General features: G+C 42.9%; 2 protein-coding genes across 3 annotated transcripts in view; both read right to left on the bottom strand.

Moving 5' to 3' along the window:
• LOC129743144 (cysteine sulfinic acid decarboxylase) overlaps nt 1-18,076 on the bottom strand; it is a 134,802-nt gene that overhangs the window by 99,681 nt on the left and 17,045 nt on the right. The window lies entirely within an intron of this gene.
• Nucleotides 6,208-13,837, bottom strand: LOC129743142 (nuclear pore complex protein Nup214). Of its 2 annotated transcripts, XM_055735111.1 has the most exons (6): nt 13,680-13,837; nt 13,428-13,563; nt 9,426-12,286; nt 7,447-9,317; nt 6,949-7,368; nt 6,208-6,623 (listed from the first exon to the last, which is right to left on the bottom strand). In XM_055735111.1, the coding sequence occupies exons 1-5, from the start codon at nt 13,713-13,715 to the stop codon at nt 6,987-6,989; spliced, it is 5,286 nt and encodes a 1,761-aa protein (XP_055591086.1). In that variant the 5' UTR covers nt 13,716-13,837; the 3' UTR covers nt 6,208-6,623; nt 6,949-6,986. The 2 variants fall into 2 exon arrangements, with proteins under 2 accessions (XP_055591086.1, XP_055591085.1); XM_055735110.1 differs by lacking the exon at nt 6,208-6,623 and having other exon boundaries at nt 6,908-7,368.

Genomic DNA, 18,076 nt, shown 5'->3' with positions numbered 1-18,076 from the left:
CCGCTGACTTTCCAGCAAAATTTCCAGCAATTTCAATTGCTGGAAAAAACAGCAAACGTTAATGCTGGTTTCCAGCAATTCAAATTGCTGGAAAATCAGCAATCCAGATTGCTGGAAACCAGCTATTTCTTTCAACACAACCGGCAGTATTTAGTATGAAATTTATATTTCAATTCAAAATTAAAGTTTAATATTGGCTGTGCATATAATAAGCAATAAAAACAACTATTTTCTCCCATTTTCAATAAGGGATTAATTTATTTTCCAAAAAAACTTTTTTTTCACAACTTTCTAACACCGGCTCTGGGGTAGCCGCTTTGTGCCAAAATGTTGATCATCCGCCACCTGTAAAAATAAATTTGATTAGTGTCTTCTATGGAATATCTACCTGTACAATAAAAACTTACCCTTGACTTGATGCCTGGTTGCTAGAATATAGAGGAAAATAAAATAATCATATTAATTTAACCTAAATTCGTAAAATAGAATCTCACCTTACTTCAGCGTACGAAACAAAAACAAACTCTAAATTGACAACTCGATTGCTGATTTTCCAGCAAACTAGATCAATCGCTGGAAAGTCCAGCAATTTGAAATCCGATTGCTGATTTTTCAGCAAAAATGACAAGCACATAACCGAATGCTGAAAAATCCAGCAATTCGAAAACCGATTGCTGGTTTCCAGCAAAAATTTGGATTGCTGAACGTTTCCAGCAATTTTTTTTGCTGGAAACCGAGGCAAAAATTTACAGTGTAAATACTCTACCTCTACAAGAAGAGTATGTAGAACTTCTTCTCTTGGACTCTGTTCATTAAGCACTGTGTACAATGCTGTTTTCACGCTGCGTATGACTCGCTCCCATGCTCCTCCGTAGTGAGGGCTTGCCGGGGGTATAAAATGCCATTCAATACCACGACTAGAAAGGCTATCTCCTATTTGTTCTGCGTCAAAGTGCTGTAAACTTCTTTTCAATTCAACGGCAGCACCTCTCAGATTTGTACCGTTGTCACTCATTATGACTTTCGGGGTGGGTCGACGGGAAGTGAATCGTCTAAGGGCCATGATTGCTGAATCTGTGGTAAGGCTAGCAGCGATTTCGATATGGATGGCTCTGGTTGACAAACAAGTGAACAAAACTCCGTACCGCTTTTCGTGCCGTCGTCCTATGGTTACTGTCATTGGCCCGAAGTAGTCCATGCCAGTATAAGAAAAGACTGGTAAACCTGGTTCTAATCTGTACGCTGGTAAGTTACCCATTTTTTGGGGTAATGGTTTTGATCTCCTCACTGCGCACATTTGGCAATTGTGGCAAATATTCTTCACAGTAGCTCGCATTTTTGAAAAGTAATATGTTTCTTTGAGCTCATTTAGAAGTGATTCTCGCCCAAAATGATTAGCTTGAGCGTGATGATGTTCAATGAGCAAATGTACAAATCGGTGATGACGACTCAATATGATTGGGTGCTTAGAGCGTTCCCCGATGCATTCTGCATTATGCAGCCGCCCACCTATTCGCAGTAAACCATCACTCAACACAGGATCGAGCTTCGCAAGCTGTTTACAGTAAACGCTTTTCCCATTTTTTAATTTTTCGATCTCTCCAGCAAATTCATCTTCCTGGACTGAACGAATCCAGAGTTTAGTTGCTAGCTGAATTTCGTCCGCCATCAAATTACCATCATGTCGATCATAACAATCAAATATTACCAAGCTACGCTTGAGTTTTTTCGATGAGTTATGGATAAACCTCAGTATCCAAGCCGTTGTTCTGATCAATCTGAGGTATTTAGAAAATCGCTTGACGTCCGGTAAAGCTTCATTCAATTGTTCTTTTCTAGGATTTTCCATAACGGTGTTGAGAAAACAATCTGGTAGGGATTCATTCCAGTCGTTTACTTCTTGGGACCATTCCGTGTTAGGGCAATAAAGAAACTCGGGGCCATTTAGCCACAAATTTAACATTTCAAGGGAAATTTGACCAACGCGCGTGGCCATATCTGCTATGTTGAATTTGCTGGGTATCCAGAGCCACTCGTGACGGGATGTTTTCTGGATTATTTCTTTGATTCGAGAAGCAACAAATGAAATGAGTCGGTTGGAGGAGTTGATCCAGCACAGTACGGTTCGAGAGTCGGACCAAAAGGTACGGGCTACGTTTTCTAAACGGTACTCTTTAGTCAAAGTTTCACACAGTCGTGATCCTAATACGGCAGCCAAGAGCTCAACTTTTGGAATTGTAGTAGCAGTTGTTTTCAGTGGTGTGACTCGAGCTTTAGAGGCCAACAAAGATACGAAATACTGTCCTCCTAATTCAGCACGTAAATATACTACAGCCGAATAAGCTGATTCGCTGGCGTCACAGAATGTGTGCAGCTCGAGTGTTACTACTTGATCGGAATATGGAAGAATGCAACGAGGAATTTTTATATCGCTTACCTTTTGAAGATCGTCGAGCCAATTCAGCCACTTTTTCAGGAGGTCATTTTTTATTTCATCGTCCCAAGAGATTTTTTCTTTCCAGATGTAGCGGATGAGTATACGCACCTTGATGGCTAAAGGGCTAATGAATCCCAGTGGATCATACAATGACATTGCTATCTTCAAAACTTCTCTTTTGGTTGGCACTCTCTTTCCGGATATGACGTCCGATTCAACGTTTTGGAAATTCGGAACAAATAGAAACTGGTCTGCAATTGCGTCCCACTGGATTCCCAAGATACGATGCACCGTAGTATTACACAAATCAAGCTGAGACGAAGGAATCACTCTATCTTGCGGCAGGCTATTAAGCAACTCCTGGTTGTTGCTAATGAAGTTTCTCAAACGGAATCCACCCAGTTGTTGAACGTGAATAACTTCATTACAGATGCGAAGTGCTGTCTCGACGTTGAGGAATGAGCGGTAATAGTCATCAACGTAGTGTTGATTAATAATCTCGTCTCGTGCTTCTGGGAAATCTTGGCTGTGTTGCTCAGCATTGTAGTTTTTGACGAACTGTGCCAGAAAAGGAGAACAATTGGCACCGAATATCATAGCTTTCATCCGATATATTCCCGTATGTTCATCGGAGCTTCTCCGCCACAAAAAACATTGCGACCATCTATCCTTCTCCCTTATAGTCACTTGGTGGAACATTTCAACTATATCAGCTCCAACTGCGACAGGGTATTTGCGGAATCGGCACAAGATCCCGAAAAGTTCGGTGCCTAGAGGTGGTCCCGGGAGTAGATAATCGTTCAGGCATTCTCCGTTTGATTTGGCTGCTGAGTTGAACACTATTCTGAGCTTTTCTGGTTTGTGTGGATTTAAAACAGGGAAATGAGGCAAGAACCACAGATTAGACAAGTTCCTATTTACATCGGCCCATTTCAATTCCTCCGCGTAGCCTTTTTCCAAATAGGTTTCAATATTTTCATGATATCTTTGACGCAAACCTTGGCGGTCCAATCTTTTTTCGACACTTTTCAGGTGATGGAATGCTATTCCCAGACTACGCTCCATGACGACGTTTTCATCGTCGTACGGCAACCCAACTTCATATCTCTCACCAATCCAACGGATTGTTTTACCAGCAATCTCGATCGCTCTTTTGTCTTCATCGCATTTCTGCTTGTCAGTACCACAAGGTGCCACTCCGAAATTTTCTAGTGCCATACTGTAGCGAACTATCTCGTTCAACTCAGCCATCTGCTCTTCTAAGCACACTGCAACTCTTTCGCTATGCGCGCGATAACTCAATCCAACTGTGGGTCCATGGACTATCCAACCGAGACGCGTTTTGCTTAAAATCGGGGAGTCCGCGTCGGGAGCATAATGCTCTTTGGAAATAATCAATTTGCTGTTGTTCTGTCCGATCAAAATAACAGGACGCTCTCCTGTAAGAGGACTTGTATTCACTCGTTTAACATACGGATACTTTTGCTCCAATTCCTCAACATTCCATTCCTGGTAGGGGATATCGAGATTCTGTACGGTGCGCACATCAGCTAATTTATACTCCGGCCAACCTTCCGCATCAGCACTTATAGACAGCTCCAGAATTTTCGAGTCGTCTTCGTCTCGGCTAATTCCACCCATCCAAGTGAAACTCAACGGCAAATCCCGTCCAGTCGCTCCGAGGAATTCTGCTACTTCAGCTTCTATTAAAGTAAGACTGCTTCCATCGTCGATAAAGGCTGTTGCCGATAACTCTCGTTCTGGACCTTTCAGTTTCACTGGTACATACTTCAATATAGCTGATCTCAGTTCACTTTTATTTATCACTACCCCTACAGGGTTTATTGTGTCCACTTTATGCAATAACTTATGATGTCGACGCGTACAGTCATTCACACCACACACTTTAACACTTTCACATTTCGCACTGTGCTTCAACAAGCACAAGAAGCACAGTTTGTACTTCCTAGCAGCATCCCATCGTTTGTTCAGGTCCATTTTTAAAAACACTCCACACTTCTCCGCAGCGTGTTCAGGCAGCTTACACATTGCACACAACTTTTGTGCTCCCGGGTTTTGTTTTGCAACATCATGTGTGAATTTTCCCTTCCCAATGTGTGCGTTTCTCACAACGGGTATTTGTTCCCGCACCCAATAAGAAAACCCCTCAATCACATTCACTTTTGGATTTAAAGATTGCAAATGCAAAGCCCACTGCATTCTCATATAATCCGGGATCTTTTGGAGCAATTGCTCAAGCACAAATTCCACATCATGATGTTTAGCTTGGAACGAATTCACAACGACAGTGACGTTTTCGACCAAGTTACTAAACTCCAAAAATCCTTTGGAATCTTGCACAAAACGAAACACCGAGATCTTATCACCGATTTTGTCCAGAACAGCTTTACTATCCCCATAATTACGCTCCAGGATATCCAGTGTACGATTCACGTCGTTCGTTAATAGGAGCATTTCAACACTAGCACGAGCTGGACCCTCAAGACACTTTCTGAGCCGCATCATATTTTCTGCCTCAGAAAAACCCCCATCTTCCGTAGTACGACGGAACACAGTAATGAAACCCGGCCACTCTTGTGGATCACCCGAAAAACTAGGCAATTCAAACCCAAGAATTTGACGCGCCAAGAGTTTTTCAATCCTATTCTGCTGTGGGATTTCTTCGGGATAAACATGTACAATTTGAGGAGGGAGTTGTACTTTGTCGAATTCACTATCAATCCACTCTTCCACTTTTTCTTTTTGCGATCTTGCAGCTGGCAAAGCCAAATCCTTAAGCGAATGATCCACTGAACTCAACTCTTCATGTTCTTCAAGTTTGGCTTGAAGAAGCTGGTTTTCAGCTGCCATCATCTTCAAATTGTGTTCAACTTCCAATTTAGCTTTTTCTAGCTCTGCAATTTGCTTCACTAGCTCAAGATTTCTTCGCGCTTCTGCTATTTTCGAGCTGGCAGAAGATCTCGACTTCGAACTGCGGCTACTGCGAACCGACGCAGATTCGAAACCACCACACACTAATTGGTTTTGCATATCCAACACTTTTGGCTCAAGAGAATGACGGGGTCCACAGCTGCTTGTCGTGTGCTTGGATCCTTCGAACATGCTTGGAACAGATTTAGTTCCGCGCTCTGAGGTTCGAGTTTCCACAATAGCCACTTTCCCAGCTCCCTCTCCCATTTCCTTGGTACGACAAAAACTATTTAGTTGAATAAGACAACATCCCAACTGGTCACGCGAAAAATGTACAGCATCGCCGTTCAACAGCTCGCAAATATTAGAAATTTCACTATCAGACATATGATTAAGTCGCGATTGGAAATTTTCAACTTCACTTTGTGTGGAGAACCCACGGAAGTTCAAAACACTCGAACGAAACTTGTTCGCTGGCGCTTCAACTCCAAACAAAAGGATATTTTATTTTTGCACTGTATCCTTGGCGCCATATTTGAAACGAATTGGATGCAATAGCCCTGCTAGAGTCGAAAATTCGAAGGCCGACTCGATATTTTCCGCCATTTTGTTTTTAAGTTTTCAAATTAAACTTTAACTCAAATTATGCTTTTATTGGTTCCGTATTCCATGCACTGTGCATATTATCCGGATTGAAGGACCACTATGTTCGGAACGGAACCGACGGAAACGTCCACCGAAGAAAATATCAGGGAATGGCAAGACGATTGAAAAAACACGACCGGTTTCACAGAATTCAAATCGTTTATTATCTTATTTTTCCTCTTCTTTCTTTCTCTCTCCTAACGCCAGTGCATCCAGTTCAATTCTATTTTTCACACTCATGTTTCGATAAAAATGAAACGATAAAAAAATATCAGAGTTTTTCAAAGGTGGTTTATGATTTTCGTTGCGTACGTCGCGGAGCACTTTCAAAAGCTTCGCGGAACACCAAGTGCTCCGCGGAGCACGATCTGAAAACCCCTGTACTAGACTATTCCATTTACCGGAGGTATAACATGTAGAAGCTTTTAAGTGCTTTTTTTACTTTTAAGTGTCCACAAAGTGTCGCGCGGATTATCATTTTTTGAAAAGCCCACTTCTCTACGGAGTAACTCCACTGTTTTCGCCATTATAGTTAGAGTTCGGCTGAGCTTTGAAATGTTTCTGCATAGGTAATATTATTGATACTGCATGAGTGCGTGTGAAGGTCAACCTACGAAGAATCGACAATTTTAGCCTATGAACAAGGTATAATTCCGAACAAAAGCCGTAAGCGCCTATGACCATAAGTAGGGTTTCAAAACTGATCAAATGTGGAAAAGTTTATCCAAATGCCAAATTTTTTACCCTTACGAACTAGGTATTTTTTTGGAATATTTAAATTAAAAAGTAGCGAGATTATTTTCATCCACACAATCAGTCCTGGATGAGTTGATATAAACAAACTAAAGAATTTATGGATTTCTCTAAAATTCATACGCAATGAAAGATAAATAATAATATTGATCTGAAGAATATTAATATGATTTTATGCTTACATTTCATCCGACTCCAACGAATGGGGTTGTCGCTCCACTTATCGCCAGCTTGAAAACGAAGAACCCTCAAATTGAGACGGCTTTTGATTCTGCTGTTGGGCAATATTTCCGAAGGATAGTCCTCCTCCGGTGGATCCTAACTGTTCAAACAAACTGTTAGATTGATTCGAAGGGCTTAGTGCAGCTTGGCCGAAACCGGACGATGCGCCGAATGCCGGTGGACTGCCAAAAGTCGCCGACGCTCCAAATCCTGGAGAACCACCAAAAGCGGGAGCTCCACCAAAAGTAGCCGCTGCTCCGAAGACAGGTTTATTAAAGGCCGACTGTTGGGGTGAAGTGGGTGACCCAAAGCCTGTTTGGGCCACACCGGCTCCTATTGACTGACTGAACGCTCCCGCACCTGACGCGGAGCTACCGAAACTATAGATCGAAAATAACAGAAATTTGTGAGTGAACGCATAATTCATAAGCTATTCAACGTGAAAATTACACACTTACCCAGAACTGCCAAAACCAGATGCACTGGTGCCGCCACCGAAAATGGAGGCCTGTGTGGTTGGCTGTGGTGAGGTTGGTTGCCCGAAGGCCGATGATCCAAACCCAGTAGAAGGTTGCGCCGTTCCAAAAATATTTCCAGAGTTGGTAGTTCCGCTACCAAAAGTTGCAGAAGCTCCTCCAAATATTGACCCACCAGCAGCAGGAGTAGTCGTTGCGGCTGCTGCACCGAACAGTCCACTGCCGCTGGTAGCACTGGTAGTAGTTGTCCCGCCGAAAATACTTGCAGCTGTGGTCACTGATGTTGAACCGAATAAACTACCTGTTGATGTTCCGAAAATTGATGGAGTAGTCGTGTTAGTCGTTGCCGGCGATACAGAACCGAACAGATTCCCACCAGAACTTGGTGTAGCAGCGCCACCAAAGAGGGGATTTGCCCCAGTACTAGAACCAAAAGTTGTGTTCCCAGTTCCTGCATTATTTGTCACGGATCCAAAGAAGCCTGTCCCAGTTGTACTGGTCGTGGTTGTTACTGTGCTTCCAAAAATTGAAGTTGGCTTCGAAGATTCTGGGGTTCCAAAAGCACTACCAGTGTTGGAAGAAGTACCCCCGAATATTAAAGCGCTGTCGGTTTTTGGAGTGGAGAAACTGGTGCTTCCAAAAATGTTTCCGCTAGATTTCATAGGAGCTGGAGTTGAGGGAGAGCAGATATTGAACGCACCGAACATATTTGAAGTTGAATCCGCGGTTGTTGAAGGCGCTGTAACTTCAACGGTTGAGCTTACAGGTGCTGAAGATGACGAGTCTGATGCGGAAGACTTCGTTGTGGCGGGTAATGTAGAAGAACCGAACGCAAAGCTTGATATCGTTGATGGTTCTGTTGGAGACACTGTAGTAGGGGCATTCGTTACTATGGTAAAATTTGGTGCAGCTGTTGTTGTTTTTGTCGAACTAATTGTTCCGAGAGACACAGTCGTTGCCGGTGTTTCTGATTGTGTTTTGGGATCAGGTTGATCGACTTTAGTCTTCACTGATAAGTCAGTTGCTGTTGCGGTTGCACTAAAGCTACCGAAAGAGAATCCAGTAGCTGCATTTGTTATCGGAGTAATTGTTGAACTGGTCTCAGCAGTTGATGAAGATGAGCTGGTTGTAGTTGTAGACGCAGTTGTTGATATACCAAATCCTGCAAAACCAGTACCGGAAAGTAAACTACTGAAAGATGATGTAGTAGTTGCTGATGACGCTGGAGTTGTTCCAGATTTGAAACTACCAAAAGCATTTGTGGTGGTGCCAACTGTTGGTGTCAGAACCGATCCAAAAAGTCCTTGCTTCTGAGTGGTTCCGGAGATGGCTGGTACAGCCACAGGCTTTTCCAGAAGATTGGATATAACAGGAAATTCGGCTTTGCCTTTATCAATCTCTTTGGGTGCTTGGTAGCTTGGCGGGGCCGGTTTTACTTCCTTAGTCTCCACTATTGGGTTTTCTTCCTTTTTCGATTCGGCTGATGCCTTTTCCTTAATTTCCTTGGAAAGCAGAGATTGTGGTTGAGATGCAGAACTTGATCCGAATGTTAGAGGAGTGCTAGTCGCGGCCCCAAACGAAAATGCTGAATTACTCGAATTTCCAAATGATGGCAAAGCAGGTTTCGGTAATTCTGTAACTACTGGTTTGGGCGGTTCTTTAACAACTGGTTGGATTATAGTGTTTCCACCAAATCCGAACACGGAGGTCGACGATTTCGATACAGGGTCCTGATTTTCTTTATCCTTGGTCGCAGTGGGCACAGCGGGAATCGGTTTAATAGTGGTACTGCCGAAGAGATTGATTTCTTTTTGGAAAGTATTTTCCGTAGGTTTCGTCGTCTGGTTCAAAGGCTACAAACAGAATAAAAAACAGAATGAGCTGATACTCTTGGATTTATGCATGTTGATGATGATCCCAGATTGGTTCTATCGAATTCCTCTAGTAAAGAATCCACTTACCTTGACCGTGGGTTGTCCGAAACTGAAAATAGATCCCATAGCGGGAGCAGCTGAAACCGTTGTCGTTGTTGAAGCGGAAATGATAGTTGCTGCGAAAGGGCTTGCTTTGGTTGTTATCGGTGGACCGAAATTAAAGGCAGTTGATGTTGACACTGCCGCCGCAGTGGCTGCAACCGGTGGCACCTGATTCTGTTGATTTGCAGCCGATATTGCTATCGGTGCTGCCACAACAGTTGGTTGCGGTTTTATACCACCGAATGAAGGAAGGGTGGTCGCTTTGGGTAATTCGAAGGTTTTCGCTTTCTCCACCGGCGTTTTTGAATCTAGCTTTGGCGTAGGCTTTTCTTCTACTTTTCTAACAAGCATTGGTTTTACAGGGATTTTTTCCGTTACTATTTTTGGAGGTTCTTTTTCCTTCTCTGTTTTCATCTTGCGTACGGCATTGCGGCGTTCACGAACAACTTCTGAGTTAAGGCCAATGCGATCCGGCCGTCCAGGCTTGATTATAACGATTTTTCGATTGTTCAATATATCACGAAGAGAAGCCATTTTAGTTCCACTCATACGCTGAGTATTTTCTAGAACTTTATCAGCAATCGACATAGAAATAATAGAATCAGTCAATGAATCAATTACTGCGGACTCTTCTTCCACATTTTGTTTTCTGCTCTTCTCCAGACCTCTTATGCTTTCCCGCATGCCCAATTTATGCTTAATGTATGATACTTTTTCTCGTTGACGGTTGAGAATTTCTTGCTGTTTAGAAAGTGTCTGATAAAGCACTTCCAAACTGGGCACGTGCATGCGTCGTTTTGAATTCAAGCGGATAGCATCCTGAATGGCAGACCATTGAGCATCTATCTGTTTATTGACAATTTGTAGTTGATTTTCATTTACAGCCAGCATGTTTTGCAAGCTGGCCAACTGTCGCCGACTCGAGTGAGACATAGCATGTGTTTCCTGAAATTGGTGTGGACTAGGGTGTTGGAAAATGACATTTTTGCTGTTAGCCTCCGCTACCATGGCGAAGGCTTCGTTCAAACCCAGCCGAAGAGCCTGTACATCTGATGTTAGCGATTCGGTGCTTTCGGTGGCTTGGACACTCAAATCCTGAAGCTCTTTGAGATTCCGTATTATGCTGGCTGATTCGTCCTTGGTGCCGACGTCCGTGTTCAGTGATTTGCAGCTTTTTTGTAGTTCTAATAACTCACGCTCAAATTTTCGAACTTCCTCGGAGACCAACGACCAAATGACAGAGTTGGTATCGTCTACTGTTTCCACCTTTTTCTGGTTGGTTTTCTGGTATTGCGAAGCACCAGAAGGCTGCACAGGATTTGCTGTTTGTGGCGCTGGTGGTGTGTATGTTGGCGGTACATTTATCAGTGGTTTATTAAATTCTATTGACTTTTGTGGTTGTGTTAAAGATGCTTTCAATAGTGAGGATTGATTTTGTGCTGGAGGATTCACTTGTCCAAAACTAGCAGGGCTGTTGTTTGTTGCAAATAACGGTTTTTCTGTAGTCACCGGTTGCGCATTTGTCGTTGGTATCCCACCAAATGTAATCTGTTTGCCAAACGTTGGGGCAATGGGATTAGCATTTGTTGAGGCTGTTCCAAACAAATTCATCGGAGATTTGTTCTCACTGGGACTGAAGAATGATTTTGTCTTGTTAATGGCTGGTGTAGATGTCGCTCCAGCAGGAATAGCGAATGATATGTCCGCTGATTGCTGCTGTACAGGAGCCGAGATCATTGTTGGAGCACTAGCAGCTTTGGACGTTTGTTGATTTTGAAAATCTACTTTTTCAAACTTCCCAGAATTGTCGATGGTTGGTTTTGGTGGTGAACAGAGATTGGGTACGCCCGGTGTGAGATTTAGAACGTTGAATGATACCAAATATCCATAGGTAGACAACATATGAATCATCGGCATTGTAGGAAGATTTTGTTCTCCAAGCAGCACTTGGTGCGTGCAACCGGTTTCAAAAGCAAATCCAATTGGGAAAGTTTCTTGTTTGTCTTGGGATAGGGGAAGCTCTGCACGAGCCTCGTCTGTAGTAGTCCATTGGTACCACGTAGGCGTTTCTCCGGTTTCTGTTGTGCCCAATATCCCTAATTCCATACTGTTGGCTGAAGCCATTAGCAGCAAATTCCACTGAATTATATGGTACAAAAAAACTTGTCCTTTTCTTGGCCCAGATTGACTGTAGCAAATGTCATCATAATTTATAAATGTAGGATTTCCAACCTTAGGAGCGTTCACCACAAACAGCGCCGGGACACTCTCCTCAGCGTGGGACAAAAAGACAGCTGCAAACTGATAAGTAGATAACCACTGCAAAGCAATTACGTTGAACGTGCTGTCCATGACCCCCTGTGGACAAACAATCGTGCGAGCCGGTTTCAAATCCGGTTTGTACTGCACTAACTTTCCATTCGCGAATCCGACAACTAGCTGTTTACCCTTCGGACTCCAGCAGCCACACATTGCTCCCTCGTTTTTATCTAGCGAATGAAACTCAATACCGGTCGGTTCTTTCAGCGTGTACACGGACAAACAGCCGTTATTGCAGCAAACGGCAAACATATTGTGCAGCACTGGATTCCACAGCAGCTGAGTACTTCGTACACACTCGTCCGGAGAAGTTCGAATCTCGTGTAATTTTATTACAGACGAGGATAAAAACGAAGGAACCGAATATATTTGAATGAATGAAACTCCGTTGATGAGGACGTCTACGGCTAACAAAGCATGATCGCAACTGACGGCCATCTGATAAGGTTCGCTAGGCAATGGAACGGTACGCAGGGGAACAACGTCGTCGATGATCCTCTGTCCAGTGAGATCCTTAAGCTGGATCACTGAGGATTGACAATTTAGGAATTTGAAACAAAAATACATTTAATAAACAATTACTAATCTTAATCTTATTGAAACAGTTTTTTATCGTTAACTTTATTGCTACTGAAAAGCTCACGTATAAAAAGTTTTGGAAATTGAATAAAACAATCAACAACTTGACATAAAAGATAGTTTTATCGGAATCAGGAAGAAGGATTTATCGGAGAATGCTCTTCAGATGTTATTTTTTAAGAAACATGAAAAGGTGTATTGTCATAAGTTATTTTCCTTGTAATTTCTTAAGTAAACCTCCGCACTTTAACGGCGCGTTCGTAAATTGATTTTTTTGGGTGGTGCACTATCGATCGATTTTTTTTGGTAGATGTCTAATCACCTTCCAAAGCTTTCGCATATAGTTTGTTTACAATTTACGAACGCCAGCTCGGTCCCCGGACATGCTCGCATTTTGAATAACGATAAAGCTGACTCTTTATCAAAAGCAGGAAGAAATGAAACACCTATGGTAATAGCACTCCCAGCCCAAGACATAAAACGCTTGGTTAAACGCAGAATGAGAGCTGAAAGAGAGCAAAATTGGAACTCTTCTACAAATTTCCTGAGAAAGATTAAGAAATGTACCACCAAGTGGAATGACCGCAGGAACGTATCTGAACAGAGAGTTCTGAGTAGGTTTAGAATAGGACATACTCGATTAACTCTTTCATTTCTTTTCTACAAAGACTCGCCACCTGAGTCAATTTTGTGGAGTACGGATTACTGTTCAACACATTCTCGTTGATTGTGATGGATTTGATCAAGCCAAACGAGATTATGGAATAACCGGAGATATCTGTGGAATTATTCACAACGATTCATCGAATGAAACAGCGATTTTAGACTTTATGAAAGCTATTGAAATGTTCAATAAAGTTTGAAGAAGGATATCATTATGTTAATTAACTTTCAGGAAAATTTAGGGCACGAATGCCATGACAATGGCAAAGTGGCTTTAATAAAATAACAATAATTACTAACGCCATGATCGATTAAATAAATCAGACTTCGATTTACGAACGCGCCGATAGTAAATCCCTCTTCAAATAGATGTACAATTATCGTACATCCTCTAATGGTTTGTATTTAGGATCAAAACAAACTTACCTCTTAACTGGGGCCCATTGGTACCAGCAAACACAAGCCCATGGACGCTAGCTGCTGCCAATAGATTGCAGCTGTTGGCCACATTTCCGTCACCTCGGAATACAGGGACCTTATTTTGCAGCTTGAATTTTAAATTCTGGATACCAGGAAGAGTTCCGCCAAATATGAAAAAAAAAAACAAAAACATAACCTCTTGAACGATCTGGTTCTACAGGAATTAAGGTTGGTACCGCTAGTTCCCGAACTACTTACCGTTACATCCAAGCCGTCCGGAGCAGCGGTAGCCATCGCTTAGTTAGTGATACAGGTTTTTTCACACTTATGAGCCGATTTTCACGGAAAATTTCAATTTTTCACGACGCAAATTCACAGACGAGCGCGGAAAAAGTTGCGACACTGAATTCGAACGGAGAAGGAGAAAAATCGTGCATAAACAAAACGGCTCACCGTGGTGCCAAGTAAACAGATTTCATAATTTTAAAGATATCGAACGTATCAAACGGATTATAAATTATAATATAATATAATATAATATAATATACGGTTATGCGTGGCTATGCACTGTAAAGAAACTGTTTTATACCTTCATGAGAATTGTATTAGAAAATATATCAATAATTTAGGAATGGATTAATTTTTAGTTATAAGTTTAAAATTTTCTAAAATTTGTAATTGATTGACGCATTGAGGCCGATGAGGCATAGTTTAATTTAACAAAAGAAACTTGTGATTTTGTTCAGTGCATGAAAACAACAAAAAGCCGGCCAGCAAAAAACAAAAAATGAAAGAAACCCAAAAATAACGGGAGTTGGTGTGAAGGCGGAGGTGAAACCGGCGAAACGTATTTGAATCAAAACAGAACTCGTAAACAGTTGCGTTGACAGCTGTTTCATTCAATACAAAATATACGAGCTATTCATTTGCAATTTTTTTTTCTTTTGGGGTTGTCTATTTTTTTGCAAAATTTTAAGCAATATTCGTGTTGCCGACAACGAGATTTGATCGTAGCAGGCATTGACAGATTTGAATAAAATTTTCACTTGTACGTCAGATAGAGGAAATTACACACGTGCTTTTTTTGCTAGTACAAATATATCGAGTTCTTTTGTAAGAAAAACTACTTTTCAAATACGATCCGATATTTAAACTTACCCCAGCGGAAACCTCCGGAAGTGACAGATTACTCGGCCAGTAGAGTCCGAGGTTTTAATATTTGGTCCTTCCCACCGGCAGGTAAAACCCGATAGATTACTCGGCCAGTAGAGTCCGAGGTTTTAATATTTGGTCCTTCCCACCGGCAGGTAAAACCCGATAGATTACTCGGCCAGTAGAGTCCGAGGTTTTAATATTTGGTCCTTCCCACCGGCAGGTAAAACCCGATAGATTACTCGGCCAGTAGAGTCCGAGGTTTTAATATTTGGTCCTTCCCACCGGCAGGTAAAACCCGATAGATTACTCGGCCAGTAGAGTCCGAGGTTTTAATATTTGGTCCTTCCCACCGGCAGGTAAAACCCGATAGATTACTCGGCCAGTAGAGTCCGAGGTTTTAATATTTGGTCCTTCCCACCGGCAGGTAAAACCCGATAGATTACTCGGCCAGTAGAGTCCGAGGTTTTAATATTTGGTCCTTCCCACCGGCAGGTAAAACCCGATAGATTACTCGGCCAGTAGAGTCCGAGGTTTTAATATTTGGTCCTTCCCACCGGCAGGTAAAACCCGATAGATTACTCGGCCAGTAGAGTCCGAGGTTTTAATATTTGGTCCTTCCCACCGGCAGGTAAAACCCGATAGATTACTCGGCCAGTAGAGTCCGAGGTTTTAATATTTGGTCCTTCCCACCGGCAGGTAAAACCCGATAGATTACTCGGCCAGTAGAGTCCGAGGTTTTAATATTTGGTCCTTCCCACCGGCAGGTAAAACCCGATAGATTACTCGGCCAGTAGAGTCCGAGGTTTTAATATTTGGTCCTTCCCACCGGCAGGTAAAACCCGATAGATTACTCGGCCAGTAGAGTCCGAGGTTTTAATATTTGGTCCTTCCCACCGGCAGGTAAAACCCGATAGATTACTCGGCCAGTAGAGTCCGAGGTTTTAATATTTGGTCCTTCGAGCCGGATAGATTACTCGGCCAGTAGAGTCCGAGGTTTTAATATTTGGTCCTTCCCACCGGCAGGTAAAACCCGATAGATTACTCGGCCAGTAGAGTCCGAGGTTTTAATATTTGGTCCTTCCCACCGGCAGGTAAAACCCGATAGATTACTCGGCCAGTAGAGTCCGAGGTTTTAATATTTGGTCCTTCCCACCGGCAGGTAAAACCCGATAGATTACTCGGCCAGTAGAGTCCGAGGTTTTAATATTTGGTCCTTCCCACCGGCAGGTAAAACCCGATAGATTACTCGGCCAGTAGAGTCCGAGGTTTTAATATTTGGTCCTTCCCACCGGCAGGTAAAACCCGATAGATTACTCGGCCAGTAGAGTCCGAGGTTTTAATATTTGGTCCTTCCCACCGGCAGGTAAAACCCGATAGATTACTCGGCCAGTAGAGTCCGAGGTTTTAATATTTGGTCCTTCCCACCGGCAGGTAAAACCCGATAGATTACTCGGCCAGTAGAGTCCGAGGTTTTAATATTTGGTCCTTCCCACCGGCAGGTAAAACCCGATAGATTACTCGGCCAGTAGAGTCCGAGGTTTTAATATTTGGTCCTTCCCACCGGCAGGTAAAACCCGATAGATTACTCGGCCAGTAGAGTCCGAGGTTTTAATATTTGGTCCTTCCCACCGGCAGGTAAAACCCGATAGATTACTCGGCCAGTAGAGTCCGAGGTTTTAATATTTGGTCCTTCGAAACTCAACACCAGTTTATATGGAACATAACCTGCGCCGAACAGAAAGATCAACGGCAGGTAAAGTCCCGAAGAAGTTCGACGATTTCGTTTATAAACTTCCACAAGCAAGCACAATGTATCGTACTCCGGTGAAAGATGTTCCTGCGTTATCACATGATGCTGCCATTCCTGGGCCGTCTGAAGTGGGCGCAGCACATGCAAGAGTGCACTCCGAGTCGGGTGATAATGCTAGAAGCAAAACCGGAAATATGAGCTGTAGGAGTAAACGATCGATTAGTAGCAGAAAGTCAGTCGTTAGTGAGACTGTTAGTCAGATTAGAGCACTAGAATTGGAAAACCAATTAGAACAGGAAGAGTTAGAAGCATCTCTAAGGGTAGATCAGATTAGAGCTCAACAAAAACTAGAGGAGCTGAAGATACAGAAAGATTTAGAGATGCAACTAGAAAAGAAAAAGTCTGAGTTTCAACGTAGGCGCATTGAAAGGGAGATTCAGATTAACGAACTGAAATCTGTTTCGAGAAGTTCCATTCATAGTAGCCCTGATCGTCGTGTCCGGAGTTGGGTTGAAGACATTCCTGACGGTCATGAACAACCCAACCCACCACCTCGTTTTGATCCCCCCGTTGACCGCGGCTCTGGACAAACCGAAGTTGTTACGCAAGCACTGAAAGCGTTGCAGTATCGTGCTGTGAGAGATTTGCCTCAGTTTAACGGAAACTTGATGGAATGGCCCATTTTCGAGAATGAATTCAATATTTCCACTGTTGAATTTGCTTTATCTAGTCAAGACAACCTGAGAAGGCTGAATAAAGCGCTTCACGGCAAGGCCAGACAGTGCGTTGAGGCTCTCCTTACCTCCGCTGAAAATGTGAACCAGATTATGAAACTGTTGAAAACGAATTTTGGACGTACAGAATGGATCGTGTCGAATAGGCTGGACATGCTTAGAAACCTGGAAACAGTTAGAGAGGGAAATATTGAATCATTTAGGACATTTTTCAACGCCGTTACTGGTACTGCTGTGGCTCTGAAAAATGTTAACGCTGAAATGTATTTGATGAATCCCGAATTAATTGCTCATCTAGCAGACAAGCTGCCAACATTTAGCAAGCAGATGTGGATTCGTCACAAAGCCAGTTTGACGAGAGAAAATAGGATGATAACTTTCGACATTTTTTCTGGTTGGTTGGAGGATGAGTTGGACAACCAACTAGCCAGTGTCAATCCTACCTTCCTTAGTCGTCGTCAGGCACCCGTCCAAAGAGTAAGACCGCCTGTGTTCCAGGTCAGCAACACTGCAGCCGATAGCCGATCTCAATGTCCTCTATGCTCATCTGAAGAACATCCTGGTTTGAAGCAATGTGAGAAGTTTTTGAAAATGTCTATTGAGCAGCGTAGATCGACGGTAAGAGGATGTAAAGCGTGCTATCTATGCCTTGAAGTGGATCATTCGCGACGGAATTGTAAATCGAACAAGACCTGCTCGATATGCAAGAAAAACCATCATCAGCTCGTTCATCCTGGTAATGATTCGAAGCAACCTGTCCTAACTGTAGGTGGAACATGCAATACGATTGTGGGTTGTAACACAATACTTCGAGTAGGAAAGGTGCGCATCCGTAGTAAAACTAAAACTGAAGAAGTTTTTGCACTTTTCGACGAAGGATCATCGCTGACCATGTTTATTAAAACCTCGGACTCTACTGGCCGAGTAATCTATCGGGTTTTACCTGCCGGTGGGAAGGACCAAATATTAAAACCTCGGACTCTACTGGCCGAGTAATCTATCGGGTTTTACCTGCC

The sequence above is a fragment of the Uranotaenia lowii genome, chromosome 2 (assembly GCF_029784155.1).
Source record: "Uranotaenia lowii strain MFRU-FL chromosome 2, ASM2978415v1, whole genome shotgun sequence".
NCBI lineage: Eukaryota > Metazoa > Arthropoda > Insecta > Diptera > Culicidae > Uranotaenia > Uranotaenia lowii.
Note: the sequence above shows the minus strand (reverse complement) of the source record. Positions and strands in the feature narration are given on the sequence as shown.

What these genes read in the sequence shown, in the direction of transcription:
- LOC129743142 (XM_055735111.1), bottom strand. Translation starts at nt 13,715, where the DNA reads ATGGCTACCGCTGCTCCGGACGGCTTGGATGTAACG. An exon ending in CAATGGGCCCCAGTTAAGAG is followed by an intron (nt 12,287 to 13,427) that starts GTAAGTTTGTTT and finishes GTCAATCCTCAG; the next exon opens with TGATCCAGCTTAAGGATCTC. An exon ending in TCTGGTTTTGGCAGTTCTGG is followed by an intron (nt 7,369 to 7,446) that starts GTAAGTGTGTAA and finishes TTCGATCTATAG; the next exon opens with TTTCGGTAGCTCCGCGTCAG.